General features: G+C 45.7%; 1 protein-coding gene across 2 annotated transcripts in view; it reads right to left on the bottom strand.

Annotated features, from left to right (window-relative positions):
- LOC147333739 (uncharacterized) overlaps positions 1-15,907 on the bottom strand; it is a 95,849-nt gene extending 79,942 nt beyond the window's left edge. The window contains exon 1 of one of the 2 annotated variants that reach the window (XM_086268539.1): positions 15,791-15,907. In XM_086268539.1, coding sequence (XP_086124665.1) covers positions 15,791-15,827 — 37 coding nt within the window. In that variant the 5' untranslated portion in view covers positions 15,828-15,907. The remainder of the gene's footprint in view (positions 1-15,790) is intronic. The other variant, XM_086268559.1, reaches the window with a different exon arrangement.
- Positions 15,908-18,787: the final 2,880 nt, after the last annotated feature.

The raw sequence follows: 18,787 nt of genomic DNA, 5'->3' as shown, positions 1-18,787 counted from the left end.
ACTATTGCCTATTTGCACTACTCTGCCTGGTTTACACTCAATGTCACTTACCCATTATATTGTATATTATATAGCTTTCTTGTTATATGTAAAATTGTATTTATTTAAATTTTTACTTTTTAATTATTTTACTTGCATTTTTTAATCACTTTTATATTTAAATATATTTAAATGTTCATTTGCTATTTATCTAGGGATTGAAGAGTAACGCAATTTCTATTCTCCGTATGTCCTGTACATGTGGCAGAATCGACAAATAAAGTTGACTTTGACTTTGACTTTGACTTTGATAACAAAACACAGAGAACACAGCAATCACAGTGTCAGGCCAGACCACCTACACCTGTCACTGTGCTGCTGGAACACTCACCCAGTGAGGGACAGTAAAGGATATTTCTATTCTTCTCTTTTTTAAGTTCTTTTTTTTAATTGTAAAGGTTTAATAAATATTCAAGTGTTGATTTTCTCAGTTTCTGCGCTTTGGATGTTTTGGAATAACCTTCCTCTCCATATTAGACAGGCTACATCAGTGCAAGTCTTTATTAAAAAGCTATTTTTATTCCCCCGCTTTTAATTCTGTGGGTAACTGATATTATTATTATTATTTTTTTTATTATTCATTCATTCATTTCTTTCTTTTTTTTTTTTTTTTTTTATTGCTATGTCTGATTTTATTACTATGTGCATACAGTGTTGGGGAGTAACTGAATACATGTACCGCCGTTACGTATTTAAAATACAAAATATGAGTAACTGTATTCCGTTACAGTTACCGTTTAAAAAGGTGGTATTTAGAATACAGTTACTTTGTTGAAATAAATGGATTACACTGCGGTACTTTCCTGTTTCATATTGTGGCGGGTCAGGACTGTTTGGGTTTTGTTTGACAGCTACGTTCTGTTGTTCCAGGTGGCGGCGTTATGGTTGCCATGGTTACAGGGTGACGCTCTCTCTCTGCGTGTTTCCTGGGTGAGAGAGGCCTTTCTGTTGTTGTTGTGCTAAGCTAACAGGCAGAATGTTACAGGCATAGCTCTAAAGAATGTAGCATCATGGGCAGTGTAGTCCGTGCTGCAGGGAGAATGGACTGCCATACCCGTTATGTGTCTGTGAGCGCGAGGAGGGAGAAAAAGGAAAAGTAGAGCTGTCATCGAGCAGAAACGGGAGCTGGAAGCATGTAAATATAATAATAACTACTGCAGCCAAGAAGAGAGCCTGACGAGCCCAGTTGTAAGTAAGCTATTAAGACTCGACTGTACGCTGTGTTCGTGTTTTCCTCCAAAAACAACAAGTTCCATTGGAGCAGCCTTTCAACACCTCTCTCTGTCTCTCGCAAGCAAAGTTGACCCAGACAACAAAGTAAAGCTAGTTTGAGCCCGACACGAACCCGACATATTAGCCAGAGGTCCCTTTACTATGGTTCGGAGCCGCGGACCTTCAGTAACAGTAATAAATCACAGCAATAGGACATTCATGTAGTTGTAAAAGCATGATAATATATTAAGTAATCCAAAGTATTCAGAATACGTTACTCTCATTGAGTAATGTAACAGAATACGTTCCAGAATACATTTTGGGGCATGCATTCTGTATTCTGTAATGGAATACATTTTAAAAATAACCTTCCCAACACTGTGTGCATATTAGTATTGTACAGCACTTTGGTCTACCAGGTGTGTTTTTAAAGTGCTATATAAATAAATAAATGATGATGATGATGATGATGATGATGATGATGATGATGATGATGATGATGATTTTAGCATTTACGTGTTGAAAAAAGCCAAAAAACAATCAAACATATTGAAACTCATTGTTTTTGTTTTTTAAAGCTTCTTGAAGATGGCCTGTTGTGCCATGTCAACAACCTCATTCAGGTTTGTAACTGAGCTCCGTGTGTGGGAAAACCCTGAATCACTGAGTTCATCATGAGTACTCAGTTATAATATCAGTGCAGGCACGGGTGAGATAACCAGGTCCTGCTGTTATAAGTGTAAGTGTCACAGAAATGGCTTATGTATAAAGAAGTTTAATAGATGGCTCCAGCAGTTAAAATGTTCCTGCTTGTACATTTCTGTGGACAATATTGTAAAGGTGTGTTTATCTTGTCACAAAGAACAAGTTTTGTTACACCGCTATTGTTGGATGATTGTTGGTATTTGTGTTGCCCTCATGTCTCACACTGCTCTGATCAGCCAGTATTTTTTTAGAAACAGCAGCATGTGACATCACGTAATGGCGGAGCTTCAGTTCATCCTTTGTCTTTTTTTTTTTTTATAGGACAGGGGGAAAGAATGAAAGAAAGAGGGGGAGAGAAAGAAAGAAAACCAAAGGGGAGAAGAGACGGTGAGAAGGGGGGGAAGAGAGAAGAAAAAATAAAAAATAAAACAAACAACAAAAAAAACTCCTGGGTCACCTGTATGGAGAAAAAAAACAAACAAACAGAGGAGACAGCAAACAACAAAGAGCAACATAATAATAGGGAAAAAAAAGCACCATCACAATAAACTAGCTAGTCATAGATATCAATAGTTACTAAATAATAGACGATATTGTTCAGCACACAAGATAGACAGCGCACAGTGTGCTTTGAGGCAGCAGCCAAGAAAGCTTTAGTCCGCGTCTGTGAATACCCATGTGTACACCTGTGTGCATGCTTGCATTCCAAAGGTTTCTCCATGTAATGATCTGCTAGGGAGTGTGGGGAGCCACAGCCCTGTCCTTTATGGTATCAAGCGGGTATGGAGGAGATCAAAACTCCAGACATCCAGAGGCCCCCAGAACACAAGAGACCAAGGAAGACCAACAGAGGGGCAGCCGCGCCACTGTTCCAGTAAGAGCTGAGGAGAGTCCCAGATGAGGGGTCATTCAGCAGCCGCGGAGCAGAAGCCAGGGGGAGTAGCAGTGATGCGCCCGTGAGCTCCGCCGGCAGCCAGCCGTGCCTGAGTGACCGAGCCCCAGGCCGAGAGGCCGGGGGCACCCCACCTCCGAAATGGCCCGAGCGAGCCCCAATAAGCGGCCGCCAAGGAGTGAGCCGGTGTGTACCCGGACGCCCACCCCCAGATACAAAGAACCACCAACGCACCGACACCTGAGGGAGTCCGCCACCGGCAGGGGAAGTGGTGGTGGGTGGAGATAGGCCTCCAAACCTTGGAGGGCCCGAGATGTCCCCAGAGAGGTGGCGTTTGATACCCAACCTGACATATAGACACAAACATACAGGCACACACAGACACAAACATCCATTCCCACCCTCATGCTCTCATGTGCACTTCACACTCAACCGACGTGGAGACAGACATAAAGAGACGCTGTATACGCGATCACACTCCCCAAGCGTACTCTACCAACCGGGTCTAGGTACCCTTGCCCCTGGAGGGGGGAACTGCACCCAGACCCAGGTGGTGTTACCCTTTTCCCTACGGTGGGGAGAGGCAGACCGGCCCGACTCCGCAGCAGCAGGGAGGCCCCACACCCCAGACCGCAGCCGGATGGCCAACTCCTCCTCCTAGCCCCCCCGCTCCAGCAGGTCGCAGAGAACGGGGGTGAGAGAAGACTCCAAACCTCCCTCCACCCGCTCATATGTAGTGTTGATGCATGCGTGTTCTAAGGTGCATTTAAAACCCAGGAGGGCATGGAGCTACCTGCCAGAGAGCAGCAGGTAAGCGCATAGTCCCTCCTGTTGGCCCTCAATGTCTACATGTATTTAAAATTGAGAGGTGGGCAACGACGCCAGGGGTGAGGTGTACACCCTGATGGTAACTTGGACTCCGTGTATTGTGCCCACCCCCAAGATCCTATATGTATGTGTAATGAGGGTGTGAGTAATGTGAATGTCTAAGTTGTGGGATAAAATTGAGGCAGAGGCAGCCAGAAGGGGACAGAGGGGGGGGGGGGGGGGGTAGCCTCCTCTGCATCCTGGTGACATACCCCTACTCCAAGGCCCTGCATGTGTGGGTGGTTGTGGTGGAGCGGGAAGAGGGAGGCAGCTGGAGATGGGGAGGGAAGGAAGGGAGGGGCAGTGACCCCTCCCTGGGGCCAGCTCCCCCGCTGACCCCAGTAGGCACTCCCACACTCCGCGACCAGCCAGGGAAAAGGGGGCCCAGGCCCATCCAGACCGGGGCCCAGCGCAGCAGCGCCCCCCGGCCCCACGGAGCCTGGGACAGTCCACCCAGCCCCACCACAGAGAAAACTGCACCCACCCCACCATCCACTCGTCTTCCAGACTACATGAGACAATAGACGCCCAGGCTGAGATCTTCCTCCACCTCTCCTGTATCTCCCCCTCCTGCAGAGAGTTCCTGAGGGGAGGAAAGCTCCTGCAAGGTGTAACAATCTCCCCCACCGGTTGAAGAGCCCCACAGGCGACTCGACACACCGGCGGCACCCTGCTCCAGGGATGGGCTCCCGTGCACCCACCCGCCCACAACCCCGGCAACACATAAACCAGGACCCGAGGCCCCGAGGCCCAGCCAGGGCCCCGGCCCAGAGATGGAGTGCCCCCAGACCCTCACGCCCATCCCGGACCCACCCAGGGGCAGACAGGCTACCAGGTCAGTAACCCACGTCCATCATCACAGACCCTCCCCTAGCCCCGCTGCACGCAGCCACGAGGAAATAGTTAGAAAAGAGCCCCCAACCGGACATGACCGCTACCCCGGGTTGAGCCCCCCAAGGAAGATGCCTCCGGGGAACCCCCCGACGCCCTAAGCCTGTCCCTGCCCCCACACCAATCACAACATTGAAGGCGGGACAAAACTATGACCCCCCACCCCCACTAGGTGATGGAGCCGATCAAAGGAGCCCAGAGCAATTGATCTGATGTGGTGGCCGAGGCTGTATCAAAACTAATGTAATCTAATAGGTAATTTCTATATTGGTTAGAATTAAGATTGTTTTTATTTTTCCAGTTCATGAGGACAGTTTTCTTGGCTATGCATAGGGCAGTGAAAACCATGTGGGCTATATTGTTTTCTGAAGTGACATTATCTAAGCTGCCCAACAAACATATTTAAGTCCTCTTTGTTTCTTGTGGGTCGGCTCACTTTGATTGTGTTGAGCAGTTAGTTTGGAGTGAAGTTGTTTGAGTTCAGTTCTGATCAGCTGACCTCTCTGAGGCCCCGTGTCACTTACTGTTGGATATTTGTGCATTTCTGGCTCAATAAAAGACACTTTTTCCCAAAATGGCCGCTGTGTTCTCACGTCTGAGCGGCTCGCTCCATCACACTCGCTCACGCCCCAAAACATGAATGTGATATAAGCGTGCCCTGAAAGCTGAATACAGCTCCATACAGCAGTGTGGAGAATATGACAATGAGCTCAGACAGTCAAAGATTCTTTTCTATGGATGGTTTTCAGGAGACGTTTGGTCCCTGCAGGACCAGCACGTTGTAGCACCTCACAAGTGTAGATACTGTAGGTGCAGTGAATGTTTAAATCAGGGGTCCCCAATCCCAGTCCACGAGGGCCGGTGTCCCTGCAGGTTTTAGATATCACCCTGGGTCAACACAGCTGAATCACATGATTAGTTCATTACCAGGCCTCTGGAGAACTACAAGACTGATGTTGACTGTATCCCAATTCAGGGTCTGCAGCCTTAAAGTACGCATTTCAAGGCCGATTACGTCACAGCGGCGCGCCGAAGGCTGTCCCAATTCAAAGGCTGCTCGAAATGCGGCCCTGAAATGCGGATGAGGGGCGCCCGAAGAGTAAACTTTAAGTACTGAATATTATGTCACTTATTTATGTGCAAATGTTTAATAACGAAGAACATTAAAACATTACTGTTGGCCACATGTCGGCAAAGTTATGTGACATTAGTGACGTTTGTACTAACTTGGTTTTAAAGCCTTTGCTTTAAAATATACGCCGTTCAATAGCTGAGCTTAATCTTACAGAGAATGATCAAAGCTCATGTAGAAACAAAAACAAATGAACAAAAGATTTTCTCCTTCATTTCTGTCACACAAAGCTGTATGACACGTTTCCAGCTGTTAGTATCATGGTTGCTAGGCAACCTGGGCAGCGCAACGGAGGCTAGACCGTCCCATTTCACAAGCCTCGCACTTCCGGCCTTAGCGGTCTATAAGTACGCGGCCCTTGAGGATCGTTGAGGCTGCGTACTTTGAGGCTGCGTACTTTAAGGCTGCAGACCCTGAATTGGGATACAGCCGTTGAGAAGGTAATTTATCCATTTAAATCAGCTGTGATGGATCAAGGACACATCTAACACCTGCAGGGACACCGGCCCTCATGGACTGGGATTGGGGACCCCTGCTTTAAATTGCACTGATTAGAATATACTGGACATTCAATGCTAAGATTCAGCACACTGTTTTAGAGGCTGGGATTTGGTGAATTCTTTATTCATCATAAATGATGAATCCTTTGATCATGATTTATGTCCAGTTGAGAATGAATCTGTGCACTCACATATTAAATGAACTGAAAACAGTAGTGTGATCTTCCTATAAGGAATGTGTCATGATCCTGGGTCGTTGACCCAGCGTTTTGTGTTTCTTTTTGGGTTCATCTTGTGTTTGGTGTTTATTCTGATTCTGTATTAATTCTTTGGGTTGGTTGTCGTGTTTATTATCCCTACCTGTGTCTCCCCTCTGTGCTCCGTTCAGGTCCCTGTGTTTTTGTTGCAAAACAGTCTGGGTGTTTCCGGTTTTATTTTGTAGGTCTGCCTCTCGTTATGCCCATTAGTTCCAGCTGTGTCCCCTCCTGTGTGCCATGTCTGATTACCTGGTGTGTGTATTTATACACTCAACAAAAATATAAACGCAACACCTTTGTTACTGCTCCCATTCCCCATGGGATGGACGTAGAGACCTAAAATTCATTCCAGATACACAATATAACCATCCCTCCCAAACAGTGGTCACAAATCAGTCCAAATGTGTGGTAGTGGGCACATCTGCTATATTGAGATAATCCATCCCACCTCACAGGTGTGCCACATCAGGATGCTGATCTGACATCATGAGTAGTGCACAGGTGTACCTCAGACTGCCCACAACAAAAGGCCACCCTGGAATGTGCAGTTTTGTCTCACAGCAAAATGCCACAGATGCCACAAGCAATGAGGGAGCGTGCAATTGGCATGCTGACAGCAGGAATGTCAACCAGATCTGTCGCCCGTGCATTGAATGTTCATTTCTCAACCATAAGCCGTCTCCACAGGCGTTTCAGAGAATATGGCAGCACATCCAACCGGCCTCACAACCGCAGACCTCGTGTAACCACACCAGCCCAGGACCTCCACATCCAGCAGGTTCACCTCCAAGATCGTCTGAGACCAGCCACCCAGACAGCTGCTGGAACAATTGGTTTGCACAACCAAACAATTTCTGCACAAACTGTCAGAAACCGTCTCAGGGACGCTCAACTGCATGCCCGTCGTCCTCATCGGGGTCTTGACCTGACTCCAGCTCGTCGCCGTAACAGACTTGTGTGGGCAAATGCTCACATTCGATGGCGTCTGGCACGTTGGAGAGGTGTGCGCTTCACGGATGAATCATGGTTCACATTGTTCAGGGCAGATGGCAGCTGAGAATGTCCCAGTTCTTGCATGGCCAGCATACTCACCGGACATGTCACCCATTGAGCATGTTCGGGATGTGCTTGACCGGCGTATACGACAGCGTGTACCAGTTCCCACGAATATCCAACAACCTCGCACAGCCATTGAAGTGGAGTGGACCAACATTCCACAGGCCACAATTGACAATCTGATAGACTCCATGCGACGATGTGTTGCACTGCATGAGGCAAATGGTGGTCACACCAGATACTGACCGGTTCTGGGTCCCCAGACCCCCAATAGCGCAAAAAACTGCACATTCCAGGGTGGCCTTTTGTTGTGGGCAGTCTGAGGTACACCTGTGCACTACTCATGATGTCAGATCAGCATCCTGATGTGGCACACCTGTGAGGTGGGATGGATTATCTCAATATGGCAGATGTGCCCACTACCACACATTTGGACTGATTTGTGACCACTGTTTGGGAGGGATGGTTATATTGTGTATCTGGAATGAATTTTAGGTCTCTACGTCCATCCCATGGGGAATGGGAGCAGTAACAAAGGTGTTGCGTTTATATTTTTGTTGAGTGTAGTTCTTGTGGCGTAGTCTGTGTTTCTCTGTGAACCTCCCGTGTAGTCTGCACTGTTCCATGTTTCTTCGTGTCTCTCTGCTCCTCGCTTCATGTCCTCCATTTTGCATTAGTTTTCACAGTTTAGGTTTATGTTCGGTTCTGCCCACACCTTGGTTTTGTGCACTGTAAATAAAACCCACTTGCACCTCCGCCATTGTCTGCTATTGGATCCTCCTTTCTCCTTTTTCCTCCACACGACTGCCGCCCCAGCCGTGACAGAATGAGAGAACTGACAGCTGTTATTTTAATCAGCCTGTCTCAGTTGTTTTAACTGTAAGTATCATAAAGTAATGTGGTAACATCTGGACTGACCAGTTTACTGTCAGCATTTTAATCGCTAGTTTAAAGGCTGTGGGCTGCAGCCGTTGCTCTAACACTATAAGTGCAACAGCCCTCAGTGCTGGTTCTAACAGTCTGAGCTGCTTCCAGCTTTATTTGTGAAGAGCACAGCAGCTTACAAAACACATAGCTAGCTTGTACAGCTGCGACGTAAAACTTTCATAAACTAAGATGACCTTAAAATAACGGGGCTACGTGCGGTGATGCTAGCGTTAGCCATGTTACCTTCAACAGGTGGTCAGACTGCATAAACAGGCACACAGTCAAAGGTTGAGCTCTCTGTTTCGCTGCAGGGTCCCTTCATTCTTCACATTTCCGTGTCGAGCCGAGTGTAAATCCTGAGGCTGAACGGCCTTTGCACAAGCACACACACTTCTTAGCAGGGCGAAGCTATGAGAAGAAAAATCCAGGCTGGCAGCCTGTGTCTGTCCAACCCAGTGACTTTCTACAGTCATTCGTCCAACCAATCAGAGAGCTCCTTACATCCCACGGTGTGGCTAATTTGCATTGCAGCAGGATTTTTAAAATGAAGTAGCTAATCCAAATGTTAATCCCTGAGCAAACAGGAACGGGAAATGGATTTTGATATGAGGAGTGGAATCACCATTTTAAAAAGCATTTTGAAAATCAGTTTATTAAAGTGGAATTCAAAAATGAATTTACAAATGCAGAATTTATTCTACAATTCATTATTTAAGCACAGAATACTTTATTTCAATGCACACGACTCTTGTGGTCCTCCATAAAGGAGTCCCTCTTGCAGCAGATATGTATATTAAAATCACCAGAAATATGAACACGGTTATAATTTTAAAAAAGAGAAGCTGGGAAATCTGCAAATCCGGAAATAAAAGACTTATTGTATTTGGGTGGCTGATAAATCACAGCACAGAGAGTCACAGGGGGGCCAGTCAGGTCAAATAATTGAGCCTCGACGCAAGAGAAAGTAGGAGTAGGCGGTCGCTGAAGTTTAAGTTTATTTTTGAAAACTGTGGCTTGGCCTCCAACCTTCCCTGGAAGTCTCGGTGAGCTGGGAAAAAAAACAGTCAGGGGGAAGGAGTTCAGAGAAGGAAGCTCACCGGGGTGAATCCAAGGTTTGGTCAGGAGCAAAACATCCAGCTGCTGGGTGAGGAAAAGATCATTTAGGATGAAGGTTTTATTCGCCAGCGATCTTGAGTTAAACAATGCCATCCGGCTCTTAGCCACGTCATCCCTGACAGAGGCGCGTCTCAGCTTGCTTAGGAGTCTCAGAGGTTCCAATCCAGGTCCGAAGCGGCGAGTACACAACTGGAAAGGTTTGGAGGCCTATCTCCACCCACCACCACTTCCCCTGCCGGTGGCGGACTCCCTCAGGTGTCGGTGTGTTGGTGGTTCTTTGTGTCTGGGGGTGGGCGTCCGGGTACACACCGGCTCACTCCTTGGCGGCCGCTTGTCGGGGCCTGGGGCCTGGGGCTCGCTCGGGCCCCTTTGGAGGTGGGGTGCCCCCGGCCTCTCGGCCTAGGGCTCGGTCACTCAGGCGCAGCTGGGGGCCGGCGGAGCTCACGGGCGCGTCACTGCAACCCCCCCTGGCTTCTGCTCCGCGGCTGCTGAGTGAGCCCTCATCTGGGACTCTCCTCAGCTCTTACTGGAACAGTGGCGCAGCTGCCCCTCTGTTGGTCTTCCATGGTCTCTTGTGTTCTGGGGGCCTCTGGATGTCTGGAGTTTTGATCTCCTCCATACCCGCTTCACACCCTGGAGGACGGGGCTGTGGCCCCCCCACACTCCCTAGCAGATCATTACATGGAGAAACCTTTGGAATGCAAGCATGCTGATCCACACAGGTATGCACACATGGGTATTCACAGACGCGGACTAAAGCTTTCTTGGCTGCTGCCTCAAAGCACACTGTGCGCTGTCTATCTTGCGTGCTGCACAATATCGTTTATTACTTAGTAAATACTGATATCTATGACTAGCTAGTTTATTGTGATGGTGCTTTGTTTTCTCTATTATTATGTTGCTCTTTGTTGTTTGCTGTCTCCTCTGTTTGTTTGTTTGTTTGTTTGTTTGTTTTTTCTCCATACAGGTGACCCAGGAGTTTTTTTTTTTTTTTTTTTTTGTCTCTCTTCCCCCCCCTTCTCACCGTCTCTTCTCCCCTTGGGTTTTCTTTCTTTCTCTCCCCCTCTCTCTCTCATTCATTCCCCCTGTCCTATTTATTAAAAAAAAAAAAAAAAAAAAAAAATGACAAAGGATGAACTGAAGCTCTGCCATCACGTAATGTCGCATACTGCTGTTTCTGATGTCATTTAAAAAAATTTAAAAAAAAAAAAAAAAAAAAAAAAAAAGGAAAGGTCGGATAAAAATGAAGTCCAATAGGGCAGATCCAGCAATGGCTGAGCAGTTAAAGGATGGCCGACCATGGGAGGTGAATGGAAATCACAGAGGAGTTAGCCACAGCATGTGCCTTAAATAAGGCTTTAAGGGAGACCCGAATAGTCTAAATAGTCTAAACAAAAAGTCTAAATAAAAAGTACGGAAAGAGATGAGGATTGGAGTGGGTAGAGGTGAGCTGCTGTTTCTTTTGATCACCAGTTTTCTCCTGTTTTGAGTTAGTTAGGGAGGTCAGACTGTCTCGGTTTTGGGTCGCTGCTCTTGCCGTCGACCGGCCAGTCAACTGAGCAGTTTTGCGTTCTTTTTCTAACTTTAATGCTGTTTTCGTTGTTGTTTTTCACCGTCTACTCAGTATATTTGTATTATTTTCTTTTTCCTAATTTTTGTGATTTTGTTTCCTACACTCGACATGACCCCAAGGCTCACCTACACCAGTGACTCCCTCATCTAGCTGCGGCTGCAGCCTGAACATTGATGGCTTTTCACCACTTCTTCGTCTGGACAGGCGGCGGCGTGTGTCTGTATTTAAACAACAGCTGGTCCTCTACAGTCACTGTGAGGGAGAAACTGTACACCACAGACATCAAGCTTCTGGCTGTTTCCCTGCGCCTCTACTACCTCACCCGAGAATTCCCACAGCTTTTCATCATCTTGGTTTACATCAACCCCAGAGCTGATGCAGCTAAAGCCACAGAGTACTTCACCAACAATCTGTACAAACTGGAACAATTATCACCGGACTCTCCCAAGTTCATCCTGGGAGATTTAAACCACTGTTCCCCTGACAAGTCACTTAAAGTCTGGTCTGCTGGGGCGGCAGCATCTCTGCCGGGACAGGAAGAGACTGAACAGGCTGATCCGCAGGGCCAGCTCAGTTCTAGGATGCCCTCTGGACCCAGTGGAGGTGATGAGTGACAGGAGAATGGTGGCTAAGCAGTCATCCCTGTTGGACAACATCTCCCACCTCATGCAGGAGACTCTGAAAGCACTGAGCAGCTCCTTCAGTGGCTGCAGCACCCACAGTGTGGGACGGAGAGATTTCACAGGTCTTTCCTCCCCACTGATGTCAGACTCCACAACAAAGACTTTAACTGATCAAACACACATTCACCAGTGTGTGAATGTGTGTGTGACTGAATGTGTAAAGCGCTTTGGGGTCCTTAGGGACTAGTAAAGCGCTATACAAATACAGGCCATTTACCATTTACCACACAAACCCACACATGTGCAAAGTTGTATTTTTACTTAGTTGTATAAAGCATTTGTATTCTATTTTTATCCCATTGTATATTTTATTTTATTCTATTGTATATAGTATTTTAGTTTATTCTTTTCTATTCTGTACAGTTGTGCACAGTATATTATTCTTATTGTATTCCAGTGTTCTCTAATTTTTGCTATATAACTTTTGCACTGTCCACTTTCTGCTGTGACAAAACAAATTTCCCACATGTGGGACTAATAAAGGTTATCTTATCTTATCTTATCTTATCTTATCTTATCTTATCTTATCTTATCTTATCTTATCTTATCTTATCTTATCTTATCTTATCTTATCTTATAGGATACCAACAGTATGTTACATGCAGCACACGTGAGGGGAAGACTCTGGATAAAAGCTATGGCTCTGTACCAGATGCATTTAAAGCCCTACCCCTCCCTCCTCTCAGCTCAGCAGACCACCACACCATCCTGCTGGCCCCTGCTTACACTCAAGTCATCAAGAGGATTAAAAAGGCCACCAAAGACATCATAGAGTGGACAGCGGAAAGTATCCTCACACTACAAGGAGGATTTTCTTCACCGGCTCTGCTCTGGATAAAAAGGACGTCAACAGGGCCATAAAAACTGCTAAACTGGAGTACAAAAACACAGCTGGAAAAAAATTCACCACAGGGGACCTCCGCTCAGCCTGGCAGGGCCTCAAACCATGGCCTCTGTGAATACTGCAGTCACCACCCCCAGGAAGAGAGCAGCAACCCCTCCTCCCTCCCTGACAACCTCAATGCTTTCTACACCAGGGGCCTGTTCTTCGTACGTCGCTTACTACATCCAAGATCAAATGACACATCCAAGACCAAACCATCGCGCTAACCGTGAGCTCGCTAATCCGGTTCCCCGAACACACCTGCTGTTGACGATTAGTACAGCTGGACGCAGTAATGTGACATCACTGGGTGTCGTAAAAGGGGCTACGCATCGATAGTAGAAACATTGATCGGCAACCCGCTGATTGGTCGGCGAAAATGTCGAAGGAGCGCGCTCGGTATTTTCCGGCAGCAGAGCAAGAACTCATGAGTGAGGGATTTCAGGAGTTTCAGAGTTTAATTAAAACGCAAGAGAACACTGCAAAGGCTGCAGAAGCAAGGAGAGAGGGCTGGCAGAAAGTTGCTGACAAATCAAACTCGTAGGTAATTTAATAATAATACTAATAATAATGGATTGGATTTATATAGCGCTTTCCAAGGCACCCAAAGCGCTTTACGATACCACTATTCATTCACTCCCACATTCACACACTGGTGGAGGCAGCTACGGTTGTAGCCAGGCTGCCATATCGCGCCATCGGCCCCTCTGGCCAACACCAGTAGGCGGTAGGGTAGATCTATCATATGACACTATATTGTCCAATATCATATGGCATTATATTATATTATAATATGTTATATTATATCCCCTTTCACATTAGAGCCACAACAGGACCCACAAGAACATGGGAACAAGTAAAAGTGGAATACAGGAGTATTCTACAGAATGGTAATATTTATCTCTTATATTGCTTTTCGTCTCTTGGCAAGGTAATACTGGCCTGTAATACTCTGTTAGTTTGTTCATAACAGCAACCAAGAAAAGGGCAGAGGAAAAAAAGACAGGTGGTGGTCCTGCACCCCCTCGTCAACAAGTTGGTTAAGTAAATAATACCCTCACGGGAATATCGATATCTCTCTATGAGCACACTGTCGCGCTGAGCTAAAGGATCCTGTCTGTCCCGCAATATACGCTGAATTCTGAGGACTCTCCTTATCAATCTTGCACCTTCCGCAATGGGTTGGTCGCGTATACGGACAGGACATGGCTGCGACAGACTTCCCAAATCCACCTTCGCTTTTATAGCCGTGGTCTCTCATCTTGATTACACGAAGTAATTTACAATTACTACTCTGAACTATGAATTACATCTGTAATAATCACATACATGTAATAGAATGTTAATAGTTCATTTCCCTTTTTTAGGAAATGACCTGTATGTATCTGTGTGACATCAATAAAAGGATCAGGTGCTGCATTATCTTTAGTTACATTGATGTTATTTATTTATGGTGAAACAGTGGTGGAATATCGCTGTTGCTTTCGTATAAATGAAGCGGACATACCTGCGTGGCCGCGATCTAATCCTGTTTACATAAAGTAAACCTGCTCCCGAGCAGGTTTACGCTTACGGCTCTGTTGCTATGACAGCAAGTCCCGGATGAGCTTCGGGGAACCGAACGATCCAGGATCACGCAAAATCGTCAACAATCTAATCCAGCTAACTTACTTAGCGAGGTACGAAGAACAGGCCCCTGGTGTGAGACGGACAACATGGCCCAGCTTGAGGAGTCCAGATCCTCACTCGAACCTGGCAGCTCTGCACTCACCTTCAGGACTGAGGACGTGGTGAGAGCCCTCAGGACGACCAGGGAGAGGGTCAACATCAGCAGTCGAGTTCTGAGGCACTGTGCAGGGCAACTAGGAAGTGTGTTCCAGACTCCATTTCAACACTCAGTTGACAGTCACACCGTCCCCAGCTGTGGAAACACTCCACAGTCACCCCCATCCCCAAAAGAAACTACCCAAAGTCTCTGAATGATCTTCGTCCTGTGGCCCTCAGCTCCCTGGTGATGAAGGCCATGGAGAAGATCATAAAACAGCACATCGTAAGAGCAACTGACCCCCTGATGGACCCACTCCAGTTTGCTTATCGTGCACGCAGAGGTGTTTTCCACCACAAAGTTACCACCATGCAAACTAACGTTTTTACTGGAATCAGGGATGGACTGATAATCTGGTACACCATGCATTTTACTGGTGGCTGCTACACAGCCGGCCCTACAAGAACGAAAAACAGCCCATTTGTTTATTTTCATTACTGACACTGGATTGTCCAATCAAAGCTCTTAGTGCAACTGGCCCCTCCCCCTCACTCACTTACTAACCAGGCCCCACAGTCACAGCAGGCTGCTGCACCAGCTGGGGACAAGTGAGGTGACGTTCCAGTCACCTTAATACTTATAATACCTGTTATGTTGGACTTGGGTTTTAGATTTTTTGGGAGATAGATGAAGCAAATATTTCTGGATTCATAAGCTCTTTATTCCGAGGGGTCACCCTGTGTGGTTTTTGATGCAGCCTAACAGAGAGGACACTCAGTACACCACTCATCTAAAACTGCAGCCATTTGTAATTTTTGAAACTTAGTCATCTGTCAATTATTGTAAAATGCTTTTGTCTGATTAATGATAAATAATAAATCTTCAAAAGTGAAGAATCTCAGGTGTTTCAGAATAACTGCTTTCTGTTTTGGAACTTTCAGTATTTTATAGTTGAACTAAAACCCAACTAAACCCATTATTGTATTTGCATGTTTACGAGTTTTAAAGAAAACATTTTCTTAAATGCAAAAATATGTAATTTCTCAAGTACAGTCTTAGTCAAATGTAACAAAGCATAAAACATGAATCTTTACTCTGTAAATGTAAAGTCGCTCTTACTTCTCTGTTGCTTCTGTCTTGAACAGAAGCTTCTCTCGACTCTCACAGAGCACACATCATTGCATTTGTATTTTGTAGCAATGAATTAAAATCATCACATAAACACCACACAGTGAGATTATCTGCCTTAAACTGTGGTGTGAGTGCAGATTGATCTGCATTCAGTTTCCTACCATTTATGAGGAGCAGGATCACCAGCAACGTCTTCATCCTCCTGTAAAAAGCTCAAACAAACACAAAGTCCTTTAAATCTGCTGCTGACTGAACAAAGAAACAAACACTCAGCAGTTTCTTTCCAGCTGAAAGTACACAAGGAAAGTTCACTTTTGTTTTTAAGAGGAAGTCAGTCATGTGACATGAAACTGTCCACTGTGAAAAATCCTCTTTACAGCCCACAGCTTCCACCTCAGTGCTGACACAAGGCTCATCAGCAGACTGACATGTATTAAATGTCATTTGAATAAAGAACAATAAAAAAGTGTTGCCATGCTTAAAAAGCGTAAGTTTAATAACCCAAAGCTCCAGCTTGTCTCTATGTTTGTGATATATTATCTATGTAAGTGTAGGCTCATCAATGCCCTCACAGAGTTGACTGTGTTTAATAAATAATGTGTAAGAATTATTTCAGAGTTTAGTCTAAGATTAGTTTTAAGTTTTGTAATTTAAGCTGGACTGTTTGAAACAACACTGCTGGGGTATTTTTGCACCACCTTTTCAGAGCAGGTAGAAACTCGTGATGGTCCTGGCAGGTCAGGTTTGTTCTCCTTCTTTCCTTCCTCTGCTTCCTCTCTGTGTCTCCTTCCCTCTCTCTTTCCTCTCGGGTGGCTGGCTTGATCTCCAGTTTTCCTGGGCTCTGGCTGTTTGTCATCAGCTCATTCACTCAGTAGAATTTAAAGACTAACAGGCACCTCCACTCTCTAACAGACTGTTGCCCTGTCAGTGGTGGTAATTGCCGTCCAGTGTTTTCCTCCCTGTTTGTTCCTCAGGAATTTTCTCACCTGTTTTCTTTTGTGTTCTGACAGCTGGAAATACGTTCATGTGGAAGAACTCATGGTGAGTCCTGCAAATCCTGCTCACCTGAGTCTTTGAGCTGGTTTGAGCTTCTGCTGAAGAGAGAAAAGCCTACCTGTGACTCACCTGCCTGCCCACTCTCCACAGCTCTTCTCAGTTCATCTCCTGCCAGGTTACGCTGGTGGATGATTGGAGGACTAAGGTCGTGGCAGCTCCACACCAAAGTGGGACATGCAGGTACAGAAGAGTCCTGACAGGTCAGCAGGACAGACTCCACCCCCTCATACACCTCCAGAGCCGAGGCATGCTGGGAAAGTGAGGACACAGAGACAGAAACATGAACCAGCTGTGTATGAGTCTAAAGCTGAACTGCAGTAAATTTTGAACAATGAAGCTGTGCAGGTTTTCTGGTCCAAGATATCAAATCTAAGTTTAAGAACAGAAGATTTCACTTTAGATTAAGGACAGTATGCAGCTGATGTTTTATATCTAAAGGTCTCTGAGTTTTAGATTTAATAATAATAATAATAATAATGGATTTCATTTATATAGCGCTCTCTAGGCACCCAAAGCGCTTTACAATGCCACTATTCATTCACTCTCACATTCACACACTGGTGGAGGCAAGCTACAGTTGTAGCCACAGCTGCCCTGGGGCAGACTGACAGAAGCGAGGCTGCCATATCGCGCCACTGGCCCCTCTGGCCATCGCCATAAGAAGCTCTCATGGCTCCATGTGTCACATAAATCCAAATCAGATCAGATCACAGCATCCAGAGATCACTGAAGTCTGAAACCAAGACAAAGACCACAAAGATAGATCTTCCTTCTGAAGCTGCTTTGCTAAATTTCCTTCTGAGCCTGTTTTGTTTCATCTTGTCAACATGGCACAGATCATTTCTACTCACTACAGTTAAAGTTTGGAGGCAGGTTCTCAGTTTGGACTCTTCTCACTGAGCAGTTTCCTGTTTCATGGCAATAAAAACTCAAATTAGGTTCAGACGACAAACATTTGACATTTTAATTAGTTTTGATCCGTCAGCCACACGTCGTCTACTCCAGATACACAGGAAGTGTTACCGGGCAGGCTTTTTAAATATAAGAATATATTTATCTACATGTTAGCTGTGGCTGGTATCTCACAACATAACACAACCAAATCCAGCCCACAGCATCATATTATTCTACATCAGTTGGTTTCCTGCCACCAGTAACATTATTATTGTGTCACTGAGGCGCCGTGACAGTGGCAGCCTGTTGCAGAAGCTCCTGTTTCTGCTTGTTCTTCATAGTTTCGATCAATATTGTCGTTTTAATGTTTCACTTTATAAACGTACTTATTCCTCAGTCATGTGCCCATGTTTGTGTGTGAGTGACTCTGTCCCAAACATGGCTGCTGCCTGGAGTTAGACCTCCTGAGGAGATGTGGTGGAGTGAGAGTGTGTTAGAAAAACTCTCGTATGAAGTGAGACACACAGAGTAACAAGGTCATACATGTTTATTTACTGTGATGGAAGTAAAGGCAAACACAGTGAACGTCTATGTGAGTGCTCGCCGGGGCATTTCTGCTACTCTTATTATGTATGAATTAGGATTTTTTTTAAATGTACTATTATGTCTATGTTTAATATATTTTTGGACAACAGATGGAAATTAGCCGTGGCTGTGGTGTTCACACACAGGAGTACTGTCCTGTTGTAGTATTAGTGAGTGTTAATAACCTGCTGCAGGTAAACTATCCCCATGGATCCCCACACTGCTCTACATGAACGTCTCCACTAATGGGAAAACAGGCATCTGCACACATGTGCTTCACTAACTACACGGAGTATTGATGTATAATAACTCTGTCACAATCCTAACAAAGCAGCTTCTTTGAACACTTAACTTACAGCTTGTGATCATTTCCAGTCTGTCTCTGCATCTAATCTGGCAGCTGGATAGTTAAAGGAAACCAGTGTGTTACATCCCCCAGGAGGATGTTGGTTTTCTTCTTTCAACTAACTGCTTATGTTTTGTCTAGGCTCCACCTCCTCTGTCCTGATTGGATGCTGCTCACAGAATCCAGCTAATTGTCAATCAGCAGAGTTACTTAAGGCCTGTGGAGCTGTGTTTCTGGGCCCTCTGGCCATTTTAATTGCCATATCTGTGCAGGCTTG

Source organism: Aulonocara sp. 'chitande type north' Nkhata Bay, linkage group LG3 (genome assembly GCF_057382095.1).
Source record: "Aulonocara sp. 'chitande type north' Nkhata Bay isolate Kocher_YH1m ecotype deep benthic linkage group LG3, A_spYH_male_GT1.1, whole genome shotgun sequence".
Classification (NCBI taxonomy): domain Eukaryota; kingdom Metazoa; phylum Chordata; class Actinopteri; order Cichliformes; family Cichlidae; genus Aulonocara; species Aulonocara sp. 'chitande type north' Nkhata Bay.
This window is presented reverse-complemented; position numbering and strand designations above follow the sequence as displayed.